This window comes from Phyllostomus discolor, chromosome 9 (assembly GCF_004126475.2).
Source record: "Phyllostomus discolor isolate MPI-MPIP mPhyDis1 chromosome 9, mPhyDis1.pri.v3, whole genome shotgun sequence".
Taxonomy (NCBI): Eukaryota; Metazoa; Chordata; class Mammalia; order Chiroptera; family Phyllostomidae; genus Phyllostomus; species Phyllostomus discolor.
In genome coordinates this window covers 11,181,432-11,194,272 of record NC_040911.2, presented here as the reverse complement: position 1 = coordinate 11,194,272, position 12,841 = coordinate 11,181,432, and the positions used below count along the sequence as shown (strand labels likewise).

The 12,841-nt window shown below is 47.7% G+C and overlaps 1 protein-coding gene across 16 annotated transcripts in view; it reads left to right on the top strand.

The window, feature by feature from the left end:
* Positions 1–12,841, top strand: part of NEDD4L (NEDD4 like E3 ubiquitin protein ligase) — a 301,195-nt gene that overhangs the window by 254,675 nt on the left and 33,679 nt on the right. For 12 of the 16 annotated variants that reach the window (XM_036010086.1, XM_036010084.1, XM_036010085.1 and 9 more), the window contains 5 exons: positions 26–157; positions 680–796; positions 1,860–2,057; positions 8,183–8,260; positions 9,680–9,734. In XM_036010086.1, the coding sequence (XP_035865979.1) occupies positions 26–157; positions 680–796; positions 1,860–2,057; positions 8,183–8,260; positions 9,680–9,734 (580 nt within the window). The remainder of the gene's footprint in view (positions 1–25; positions 158–679; positions 797–1,859; positions 2,058–8,182; positions 8,261–9,679; positions 9,735–12,841) is intronic. The other 4 variants (XM_028523927.2, XM_036010081.1, XM_036010082.1 and 1 more) reach the window with 2 other exon arrangements.

Genomic DNA, 12,841 nt, shown 5'->3' with positions numbered 1-12,841 from the left:
TAATGATGATTTCTTACACAAACAGCCATCAGTGGCCTATGTACACACCACGCCGGGCCTGCCTTCGGGCTGGGAGGAGAGGAAAGATGCTAAGGGACGCACATACTATGTCAATCATAACAATCGAACCACAACCTGGACGCGGCCCATCATGCAGGTATGCAGATCGCCGGACCCCGGACGCGTGCAGGCAGTCGGGGCCAAAACGTACGGGAGCTCCCGGTTGCTGATGTTTACATGTTGTCCTGAGAACCCGTGTGCTAGAAATTTTTCCCCCCACAGAGAAAATGCCTTAAGTATAGCATATGCCTGTGACTGTAGCATAAGGAAGAATCTGATCCCCAAATCAGTGTGTCCCTAGATACAGATTTTTAAATGTCACGTGAAAGATGTTTTCAAAGCCAGAGCCTATGACAACGTGTAGCGTCTCTCCCACCCCTCCCCCTCTTTCCTGAGGCTCATTTTCATGGGCTAGTGATTCATTTTTATTTCCCTCGAATGTTTCCTCACCCCCTCCCCCATTATTATGTTTAATCATTTCCTCCATGCTTTTAATAGGCCAGACCTCTCATTACTGCTGGCCGTGTTGTTGTTTGGGGCCACACTCCCAAGCACACGCACACGCGCACACACATGGAGATCCTCGCGTGAAGCTAACTTGTTTTTGCCTCCAACGTAGCTCGCAGAAGATGGTGCCTCTGGATCCGCCAACAGTAACAACCACCTAATCGAGCCTCAGATCCGCCGGCCTCGTAGCCTCAGTTCGCCAACAGTAACTCTATCTGCCCCACTGGAGGTGAGCAGGCCACTCCTCTAACCGGGGTCACGTCTATCCTGTGACTTCTCCTTCTCTCTTCTCTCTCCACTGGAACTTCAGCTCTGCAGCCACCTTCCTCTCTGATCACTCGATGTGTCTGTGGTGAAGGGTGTTCTCGTGCAGCATGACTGCATGCTTCTCCGTGCCGCCCCGCTCGCCACCCCTGGACTCGCGCCCGATTCTCGTTCTCGCCTGCCTGGGGCCGTGGGGGCTCGTGCTGGACGCGTGGGCCCCTCTTCTCAGAACTTTCTCCATTCGTGTTGTGTTTCGCTCCTTCTTGCCTGTGACCTCATTAGACATGCTTAAAAACTCTTTCAAGCACCGGTGTTTATATTGAGTTTTCCATCATAGCTGTGGCTTTGATCATTTCTTTTCCTTCCGACTGGAGGGTCTGTCATTGCGTGCGCAACCACCTGCGTCTCTAAGTCATTGCCGGGCATCTGCGTGTCCTCCCCCGTCTGTGTGGTCTCAGTGCCCTCCCTCAACACCACCGTGTCAGGGACTTAGAGAAGCCAGAGTGTAAACATTCGAGTTCTGAACTTGACCGAGTCCTAGAGATAGCAGTGGGATCCTCTGTGCCCTGGGCTTGAGATGCGGATAAAAGGGAATAGACGCAGCCCTCTTCCAGACCGCAGCAGAAATGTCACGGGCGGCTGTCTTCGATGACGCAGGGGTTTCTTTCTGTGCTCTGCACACTACCCGCCCACCCCTCATTGGAGGGCGAGCTCATTAAGAGCAGGGGCTCTTGTTCTCCCCCCTCTGTAAAATCTGCATCCGTAATTCCCAGTAGAAAACAGTATTTTCATTATATATCCAGGACCTGTCCAAGGACGGTGGTTTAAAGTCATTAATGTCGTGTGTTAACCAGCAGAAAAACTTTCAAGTTAGAGTGATTTAGAAGTAAGTAAATGACAGAAGCAGGTTTTCTGGCCGCTGCCCCCTGGTCCCGCTCCGAAGAGCGCCTCCGCGGTGCCCGGGTACGTAGGGACATGCCCGCCACAGCGCCACGCGAAGCGTTCTAATGCTCGTTGTTATTCCCCAGGGTGCCAAGGACTCTCCCATACGCCGGGCTGTGAAAGATACCCTTTCCAATCCACAGTCCCCACAGCCATCTCCTTACAACTCCCCCAAACCACAACACAAAGTCACACAGAGCTTCCTGCCCCCCGGCTGGGAGATGAGGATCGCGCCCAACGGCCGGCCCTTCTTCATTGACCATAACACAAAGACTACGACATGGGTAAGGTCGCTGCTTCCGTCCGGCCCCGTTTCCATCCCGAGGTCTGGCCTTGATTCCTTCGTGTCCTCGCTCCGTACTCGTGGTTCTCGTAGAGAAACTTCACCGACACCGAAGCTCACCTGCAGAGGGTTAGCTCAGCCTGTGTCAGGATTCCGCACGTGTGGGCTCGTGGGAGCAGGGCCCGTGCGGGCGCCAGGCCCGGGCCAGCGGTCAGCCCCAGGTCGGCTGCCTTTTCTCCTGGAAAGCTAGTGTTTTGACAGTTTATCGTACTTGGTGGGGGGAAAAGCAGTGTTCCGTATTGCTAGGATGTTGATGTTTTTGTTTCACGTCTCACAACAGTGTAATAGGAATTCCGGTCTTTTGGAAAATCATTTTTCTTTGTCAGTTTCTTTTCGCATTTTTATTAACATGGCCCATCTTTGTTTGATTTGTTCCTTCCGTTGGTACTATTCACCTCAGATTAGTGTTTTCACGCATCTGTGCTACATTTCACACCTTTAATTGGGGAGGAGGAAATGTACTGAAGGGCTTTGCTTGGAAATTTGATAGCTCTTTTTTGTGAACGTTTTGTCAAACTTGACTTTTCTTCTCATGCTGCCCTTCCCCGTGCCCCTGAGTCATACATTAGAAAGAGCCTCTGTGTTGTACTAACTTGGACAAGACGGGATTTGTTAAACGTGAATGGACTGCCCTGGCTGGTGTGGCTCAGTGGATTGAGTGCCGGCCTGCAAAGCAAAGGGTCCCTGGTCCAATTCCCAGCCAGGGCACATGCGTGGGTTGCGGCCAGGTCCCCAGTAGGGGACATGTGAGAGGCAACCACACATTGATGTTTTTGTGCCTCTCTCTCTCCCTCACTTCCCATCTAAAAATAATTAAAATCTTTTTTAAGAAAAGTGAATGGACGTATTTTTATATTCCCCTGTTAAGTTCATTTTTTAGCTGAATCAGTGGTAGCTTATGTAATGTACCATACAGTTTTGTTTTGTTTTGTTTTTTAAGGGTCAGTGGTTTTTTTCTGCTATATCACCCACAGGTCTATGATTGAACTGCAGTGGGTTCTCTTGTTTCTGACTGTTTCTGATGCTGCGGGAGGTTTGTTTTTCTTCCTGTCCCTTATGTCCTCAGCCAATGGTCTGGCTACACAGTTTAGCTCAGTCCTTCCAGCATCTTTGCTGCTTGCTCAGAACCAACGGGATGGAAAGCCGGCTGAGTGCTGGCATTGCTGTTGGCCGCTCGCTCCCCAGTCTCGGACCAGCAGTGAATACGTGCTTTCGGCTCCCGCTTGCACTACAGACTCCGAGTGTGTCAGCTGACGGAGCAGCGGTGTGGTGTTCACGAGAGGCCTGGACCAAAACGGCCTGGGCTGTCCTTTATACTCGCATAGGGTGTGATGCTCATCAGTCCCTTGAGAATTGGACTAGACGGCCTGGATGGCTCTCTCTCTCTTTCAGACCCTGTGGATGGGTCATGATATAACACGTCGCCATGAGGACATTCTCGGCATTTGGGGCAGGGCTGGGACTGTGCCTTGTTGCAGGACACCTAACAACCTTGGTTCCTGCCACTGAATAACCACCATGTCTCTCCCCGCCCCCCCCCACCACCACCATAGTGATGATAACCAAAAATGTTATCACACATTGGCAGACACCCCGTAGTGAGAACCAATCTAAAAGTTCCTATTCTAAAGTACAGTAATTGCCTGCCAAGAGAATTTGTCATTTAGATCCTGGTGATATTCATAAAACTCATAACTACCTCTAAGGCATATAATGATACGTAGCTTTGTTTGACTCACCTTTGAGTCTGAAAATAATATTACTGGTTTGTGGCCGAGATAAGAATAAGAGATAGGCAGCTTTGGGAAAAATACACTAAGGGAGATTGTTTTGTTTTGTTTTGTTTTAATTCTCACAAGAATCCTTTTTAATCAAGGATATGCTCTTTTGTTGTTTTTATTGATTTTAGAGAGGAAGGGGGGGGGGAGAGAGAGAGAGAGACACTGGTGTGAGAGAAAAACATCAATTGGTCGCCTCCCAGATGCACCCCAATCAGGGATCAAAACCGCAACCCAGGTATGTGCCCTGACTGGGAATCAAACCCACAACCTTTGGGTGTATGGGATGATGCTCCAGCCAGCTGAGCCGCCCAGCCAGGGCAAGATTGGTTTTTAAGTCCTTTTTTCCTCATTGACATAGAGCATGTGGCTGTCCTGCTCGAGTACCCATTTCCACAAATCCTCAGCCAGAAATGGGAGCTCCAGAAATAGGGGGTAGATGGTATCAAAGTAGGTGGATTAGTGTATGGAGCCACTGTGGCTTGCCAACATAAGCTATGATTGTAGCCATCCGAACTAGCTTAGTAATCAGATTCCCCTAACCTTTTCACAGCCTTCCACGCCGCCACTGCGGAGGAACTGCAGCTGGGCGGCTTGTGTGGCAGACAGCAGCAGTGTGCTCCGTTGCCTGCAGCGTAGCTGAATGAAACCTGGGTTGAGTTTCCAGTTGTCCCTTTCTACCCAGATGCTTGTTATTGACTGATTTACTGATTTAAAATTTCAGTTTGTTAAAACAGCATTGTGTTGCTGCTGCCAGTGTTGAAAACCCTTAAGGTGACAACTGGAAATTCCCCCGGTGACTCCCCTTCTTAATCAGACTCTTAATCAGGCTGGGCCAGCTGCCGTCTGTCCTCCTAAACAAAGGCCTATGCAGAATTCTTGCTGTCAAAGGCAGGCTCTGAATTGCCTGTTGATTTGGACAAAAGGCGGAGGGAATAGAGGGAACTGTAAGGATACTGTTCAGCTTAAGATCTATTTTGAGTTGGTTTGGGCTTTGTTGCGTTTTTGAAAAAGAGAACAAGTGAGAGGCCAGTATAGTTTTTCGTAGGTTTGAGCCTTAGAGTGAACAGGGAAGAAAGGCTGGGGGCGCGGGAGGAGAGGAATGACGGCGGCGCTCCCATCCCCACCAGCCTGCGGGCTCTGGGCCGCTGCACTGAGCCACAGTGTGCAGGGAATCAGGGCAGCGGTTACCGTTTCGGCCCCCTGAAGTCCGTTTCCAAAGCACGACCTGGCATGAATGAAAGCAGTGTGCCCGCAGTCCATCTGGAGTAACATCGGAGACCCCGTGCCTGCCAGCGAGGGTCTGGGCACCGGGCTCTGTCCCTTACCACCTCCGAGGACAGAACCCAGGCCTGTGAGCTACTGACGACAGGCCGTGTCCCTGTGAGGATTCCCTGCGGCCGGACTTCCAGCGACTGGTTCCCTTGTCCCCACCTGGGGCAGGCCACAGATGCCTGCTGGAGGCCACCAGGTGACTGAGGAGAGGTGACAGGAGGCCTTCGGTTAGTCCGTTCCTCCTGCTAAGCATGTATGTAAGAGTCTGTTTGTGTCTTCTACTGGACAAAGAAGGCTTTGTTTCTGCAGCAAGAAAGAGGATGCCCTTAGTGAAGGTTCAGGTGTGTCCTCTACCTGATCCAAGCTGATACACTCATGGTAGCCTGGACGTGGCTGCTGATCTCTCCCAGGATGGGGCGGTGGGGGGGCTGTTTTTCTGACCAGCGAGCATTCTTGTGTTATCTACACAAGTGTGTGCCTGTGTGCGTGTGTGTGTAGTGATTCTGCTAGGAACCCTTTTTGGTTTTTAAAAAGATGTTGCTCTTTGCATTCTGTTTAAAACCTCTTTCAACTGTATGGAGGGAAATAATTGGGAAATACTGGAATAATTGGGAAATAGTGAGTGTTCTTAACTGTGCTAAGGAAAGGGAGAAATGGGGAAATGTGCTTCTTCATATTTTATTCATTTATAGTCATATCATTTGAGACCTCATTAGGGTTCCAACTCTTGGCATCCCGAAGATAGTCATCACTCACTGGGGCCTTGGCTGCCCTCCACCTGTGCCATCAGCTTGGGGGTGCCAGCCCCTTGGTTGTCGGGGGGGGCAGGGGAGTTCAGTGTGTCCCTAGACTTCAGCCTCAGAGACAGAGATTGCAGCTGCTGCCATTATTTTATTTTTGTTGGTATAAAAAAATAACATGACTCCTAAGGCCCTGGCACCCTCACATTCTGTAAATTCTGGGTTTGCATGCAAGGCCATCATAGCAGACCTGCAAAACTGGGTTTACGTTATGCTTTATGCTCCCCTCACCCTCTATTCACTGGTACTGTAATTTTAGGGGTTCCCCCTCTTTAAATCACCAGCTTTTAACCAGAATAGCTGGTTGTCTTTCATAGTAGCTTCTATGTGTGACTCCAAGACACAGCTGGCCCTGCCCGTGGCGTTGGAAGCCCCTGTCCTCTTTCGTGTCCTGGTGGCCTCAGGCTTTCTCCACACCTGCACGGTCAGGGGCCGTGTTCCGCGGGGTCCCCCGTGGCTGGGGCTCCGGCCCAGCTCCCAACCTGCCGGGAGTGGGTAGCTTTTGTGGAGTTCTGTGCTCATAAATGTTTCCTCTGTCACAATGAACTCATCACAAGTGTTTCTCAAGAATATCAGCTGTTCGAACTTTCTAAATCCTAAATCTGTTTAATATATCTGTTGACACACTATGTGTTCCAGTATACTATAGAATACTGGACCTCTTTTATGCCTTGACTTACCACTTTTTAAAAGCATATGAGTGAGGTCCAGGGTCAATATCGATCACAAACCACTAACATGATTAATTCTGTTGATTAAAAGTTGGCTACGGCTAACAAAAAGCAAAAGTTAATTTTATTTTTTTGTGATTTTTTTTCATTTTTGTCAATTTAAAAAAAAATCTGTCACTTCGTTATAACCCAGTAATACTAATGTTTTAGTCTATTGACTTGGCAAAAATAACGTTTTACAGCTTATTGAAATATGATTCACATACCAAACAGGTCACCAATTTAAAATAGACAATTGAATGGTTTTTGATAAACGGTGAACGAAAATGAGCAGCCGTCACCATAATCAATTTTAGAACATGTTCTCAGCCCCAAAGGAAACCCCTTTCCCATCAGTAGTCACAGAGTACATTTCATTATTTTTCAAGGTCTGTACTAATTATTTCATTTTCTGGTTGACTTGGGAAAACGCCAAGGCAGAAAATCTTTTACTCATTTGACAGTAATAAGGGCTGTAATTGAAATAAAGGGTTATTTTTTAAGGATTGTTTGATTTTAGGCATATTTGAGGGACATTTTATTATTCTGAGTTTTATCGCTTGTTTTCTAACCTTTTGAGTTTAAACTACGCATTCTCTTAAGTTACCTTGCGCTTTCGCCAGGTCCCTATCAGTGAGAGGCAGTTCCCAGACCGTGAGTCAGAACCTGTGGGCGAGTGCCCCTTCTTCCCGAACCTGTTTCCTCGTCTTGAGAAACGGAGGTCACGTGCCCAACTCCTAACGGCGAGGTTGCAAGAGCGTGACCACAGATGTCAGACCACGTATTTCTCTTTCGTTGGTTCTCTGTGGTATCTTCAGAAGCACATCCCTTAAGAAAAATCTTTGGCCAGCTTTTAAGTAGTATTAAGACATACGTGAGAATCTGATCTGCAGAGCTCGAGCATCTCAGCGAGGCTGTAGAGCAGGGGATGAGACTGCGTGAGGAAGCAAACTGCCTCCCAGTGGCACGTGGCTTGCCAGTCAGGCCACATGTGGACTCTCTGCTCCCGTTCAGGAAAGAGTGGGAGGGAGGAGCAGGGAACTCGAGCGCTGTGGGCTCTTCCTAGCTGTTAGGCCAGCGACCCCGCCCCAGAGCTCCGGATCCAGCAGGAGGTTGACACACTAGGGCCTCACTCCCTCTTCCGTGGAGTAGGGCCTCCTCTTGGCGGGCTCCCTTTATTCCAGTTTCCATAGTAACATTACTGCTGGAACCCTCTTCACCTTCAGCATCTCGGGGAAACGATTAACCTATTATTTAAACAGTCTTACTCTCCTTCTTTCACCAAGGACAAGGAGGAAGAGTGGACTCTTTTTTGAGAGGTGGTCAGCCAGGCCTCCTGTTCAAAGATGGGACCCTCCCGTCCCCCCCGTGCACAGGGGAGTGTGGCTCCATGCACATGCGCCCTGATTGCCTTGGAGCATGCAGCCCCTGAAGGGGAGGATCCAGTAATAGCACACAGTCCGTCACTCCTAACACCTTCTGCCTTTTACATTTTTCTTGCAGGAAGATCCACGCCTGAAATTTCCAGTACACATGCGGTCAAAGGCACCTTTAAACCCCAATGACCTTGGCCCTCTTCCTGTGAGTACACTGGAGACACCTGGACACTGTCCGAAAGTGTTTATTCATTCCTCTGCCCAGGGTTGATGGAGAGGCCCTGTGACAATTTCTCCAGACTTCTGGGACCCCATTGGTCTGTAATTTCTTCATAGACTTGGGTCTATCACTGAATTCTAACACATACAATTCGTCCAACAGCCAGTACGTATGAAAGAGGCTTCTGAATTGCCAGCTGCCCATAGTAGGTAGACCATGTAACTAGGATGTGAGAGGCATTCTTTACGGGTGACCATGTAAGTGGCACACGTTTGTTTTATGACGTGGCAACCACTAAGTTCCCCCCATAATGCTGATTTAGTCAAAAGGAACAAAAATATTAAAAACGGTGGGAGAAGAAGGTGTAGGTAACCACAGAAGGTTTATGTAAGTCATTTAGCCTGTAGATATTGTAAGTTTTCCTTCCTGGTTGATGACAGCTTATACATTTTTTTAATCAGTTTGTTCTCTTTGGGAGCCTGAATGGGATTGATCTATTTATTTTAAATCAGATTTTGAATGAAATTTTTACCACACACCCTCCTCGACCTGCCCCTGTTAAAAGAAAAGCATTATGGGGGTGGGGGGAGGGGAGGGGTGGAACCATAAGACTATTTTTAAGTGGAAAGGCACTGGGAATTTTTTGGTTGTTTTTTTCCAAGCATAAGAACCTTTTCCGTTGCCTGGTGTGTGGTGTATTGTGGCAAAATTTGAGGCTAGGAGGGTTAGGATTCGATCTTTATTCATTGGGTTATACAAACATCCCTCGCTCTCCAAATCTCCTTGGTTCCTGGGCGTAGAAGAAAAGAGCCCAGAACGTGTCTGGAGAGTGAGTTTCGAAAGGGAGTGAGCCTGGCAGGTTCCTGAGTTTCAAGCAGCAGGTAGACCCAGTTCCGATGATGAGGGCATATCGGCTCTCTCTCTTGAAAAAAATCACCGAAGTCTCTCTGGGTCCCGAGTTTGAAAAGGGAGCATGCACGACAGAGGAGTGTGTGCGGGTTAGATTCCTCCACCAGTGATGGCGCAAATAAAGCAGCTGTCTCCAACATTTTCCTGTTTCTCTCGCCCTCCCTGTGGTACTCAGTAAATATCTAATTCAATGCGGTATTCAACCCCCAACGCAACTGTTCCATGGTATGCTGAAGTTGCCCTGTGAAGCCTTTGAAATAGCTACCCCGCTTCCTCTTCGTGCGGTGAATGCACCCGAGATCGTGGAACGAGTGATCCAAGTGTGTTCCCAGGTGTTGGCAAGGGCCACCTTGAAGTGCTTGCCATTCATTCCTCATGTCCAAATGTCCCCGAGGGGGAAGAGGAAGAGAGAGTCCTGGAGTGCCTTGATTTTGCCTTTGGTTTTGGCTCGGCTCACTCATTGTTTGTATTCTCTCTCTTTTTCCCTGACACCAGCCTGGCTGGGAAGAAAGAATTCACGTGGATGGCCGCACGTTTTACATTGACCACAGTAAGTAGGCGCCGGTGTGGACACACGGGGATTGCAGGTAGAGGGAGGGCTGGGGCTGTTCCAAACGTGAGAGTGAAAGCTTTGTTGTTTGCTCTTCGTCTAGGCAGCCAGGTGTTGTGTGGACAGAGTGGGCCCAGGGAATCAGGGCCTTCGCACGGTACTGTGCTCTCCCCCATAGTTTGCTGTCAAATGGCCCGTCCAGCTTTCACCCAATCTGACCTTGTGACCTATTAACTTTTTTTAAAATTTAAGAACTCTTTTTTTTTTTTTTTTTTTTTTTTTGGTTGATGACCCCCTTGACCCTTGCGCTTTTAATAAATACACTCTGGTAATAGAAAATAAGATTAGAAGTGACGACGGAGCCCAAAATCTGTGCGTGCGCAATGCTTGACGCAGCATACGGGTGTTCGAGACGCTGCCCCCGCGGGTGTCAGGGCGAGGTGCCTGTTCTGACTTATTTTCTATTCATAGCATGTTTCCTTGCACCCAGCACACTAATCTATACGCAGTCCTTTTCTCGAAATTGTAGTGTCTTTGCCGTAGACATTTGCTCCAGCACCTATGAAAAAATGCGTGGTTTCTCATTTCAACTAAAAGTTAAACTAATAAAGGTTTGCTTTTAGCCAGCGGTTTATTGTCTTTCTGGAAGTGACACGTTCTCCATATCTGTATATACCTTACAACCTCTGAACATGTATCTTAAAAAGAAGTCTCTGAATAGATTTAAAGTGCAAGTCACACGTGCAGGTCGGTAGTCTTCTGCTTGCTGTTGTCATCCGGACCGGGTGTCCCCAGCCCCATGTCGTCCTAACTCATCACGTGGATCTGCTGAGCACACTGATGAGCCAATTGCTGAGAAGTCTGGCCGCGAGGGTGGGGCCTGTCACTCTCTCAGGCTGAGTGCCCCTTCCCGGTGTCACTAAGCAGTCAAGTGCGTTGTAGACAGACCTTCATTTTCTGGCACGGGGGTTGAGGGGCTGTTATGAATTGAATTAAGCAAGAAGCCCAACAATTCAGAATTGAACCTAAAGTAGTAGAAGTCCTCAGTGTATTTAGGGGTACGGGCCACCCTTTGGTTTAAATTAGATTATGTCAGGGTACAGAGGCCTCGTTTTGTCTTCGACCAGTAAAAATACCGTTTACCTGCTTTCCAGAATTTTACAGTGAGCGTAAAATTGCCGCCATCCATGCTTTAAAATAGGTGTGTTTCCTTAATATGCTATTTATCATTTTCTTACCATAATTTGCTGAAGGAATAGGGGGTTCATATTCCTTTTGGCAATTAAAAACAAAAACAGGTGTTTGGTTTTAGTTTTTTTAGGGGGTTTTTTTGTACCTTACACGTTTAGTTTTCAAAGATAGGTACAAAGAATAATGATTTTATTAAAACAAGGTCTTACCCAGTAATGCGACCTTGACCTGCTACACACAGAGCATTTCACACAACACTCTGGCCATGTCCTGGCTGGTGATCTTTGGATCAGCCTGAAAAAACTTTAGAAATGTCCCTAAGGTACTGCGAGGACCCAAAGACAAGAGCAACACTATTGCAAACAGCCATCCTAGTGTATGTTGGAAAGAATAAGATCGTAGACTGTGTGTTTCCAGTGGCGTGCATAGAACTAAGATGGTATGTGGTAGATGTTTTGGAAAACGGTGACTTGAAGTGGGTTCCTGGAAGGTCCATGGTGACGCTGTTAGGAAGTTGAAATCCTTGGTCAGGAAGGGGAAGGAATTTGCCCTGAGAAGCAGCAGCAACTGCAGCCTGCACAGCAGAGAGGGCAGTCCCGTGCTGAAGGCCCGCGCTGTTCCTTAACCCTAATTAAGGATTGCCAGCCCGCCAGACCCTCCCAGCACGGCATTCCTCATTTCTCCTGCTGGAGCAGAGAGCACGTGGAGGCTCCTCTTTCCAGAGATTAAGATTCGCCTTTGCGTACCCTTACTGAAAGGTTCTCTTAACCGAACATAGTATAACTTGGATCAGAGACGATGTAAGAGAAAGATCTGGTTATGAGAACCTCATTAGCCACTAGCTGGTAACACAACATTTCTGCCATTTCTCCTCATTTATCAAGGTTTACTCAGTGGAAGGTGATAAAGGCGTGCCTGTCAGTGAAAGGGAGTTCAACTTGTATGCCTTTTCCCCGAAATCCAGTTTATGAAAAGCGCAGAATACCTCTTTTTCAAAGAGGCTTTTTCGGACTGTTGGGGACACTCCAGAATGGATTACCTGGTGGTGACATTTAGGAATTTCTCCACCTTCCGAGTGAACCTCCCTTTCCAGTTTTCCCGCATCTGATTTCTAGCAAAATTCAGCATCTCATTTTGCTCTCAGAGAACAGAAACCAGGTCATCCTTCATATGCCTTCATGTACTGTGAAAGCAGTCGTCTTGAGTGTTATTCAGAGTCATCCTGTCTCCCAGCATCGCTGGCACAGGTGACTGCACGCCGAGTGACAAAGACAGCAGCGCGCTTCTCTTTGAAATAGTTAGGTTATTTATTCTCTGCTTTGCAAATCCTTGAGAAGTCAGACATTTTCAAGGTTAATCATTTCAACCGTCTGAAAGATTTAATTTCAGAAGAGAGAAGGCTCAGTACTGATCTCTTTAGGTGCCTTGATTCATTTGGTTGACATTTATCAAATAGCTTATATTGTCTCAAGCCCTGTGCAGAGGGTTAAGGGAAGATCTTGACCTGAATGTCTCCCTCTCGGAGGAATCCTGTCATTCTTCTTAAAGACCAGATGTGCCCTGCAGCTGAGGAATTGGCCGCAGGTGTCTGGTCCACGAAGCTAGGAGAGAAAATTAGGTCCCGCTGATGCTGTAAATCCTGTTTTAGTCGATTCCGCCCACAGCCTTACCAAACAGTTAACAGTGGCTGAATTGACTGATTTTCTCATTCTCTTACTTCATTCTTGTCCCTTTATTTGAAAAAATGCCTTGAAGACACAACGCAAATTTAGATTACAAGACTCTAGGGGAAAAAAATGGATAACTAGTCACTATACATTCATATCCTGACAGTACTTAACTGCAAAATTAACCTTTATTATAACCATGCAGAAACTTGTATGGTTCTGGAAGCTCAGACAATTTTTTTTTTTTAA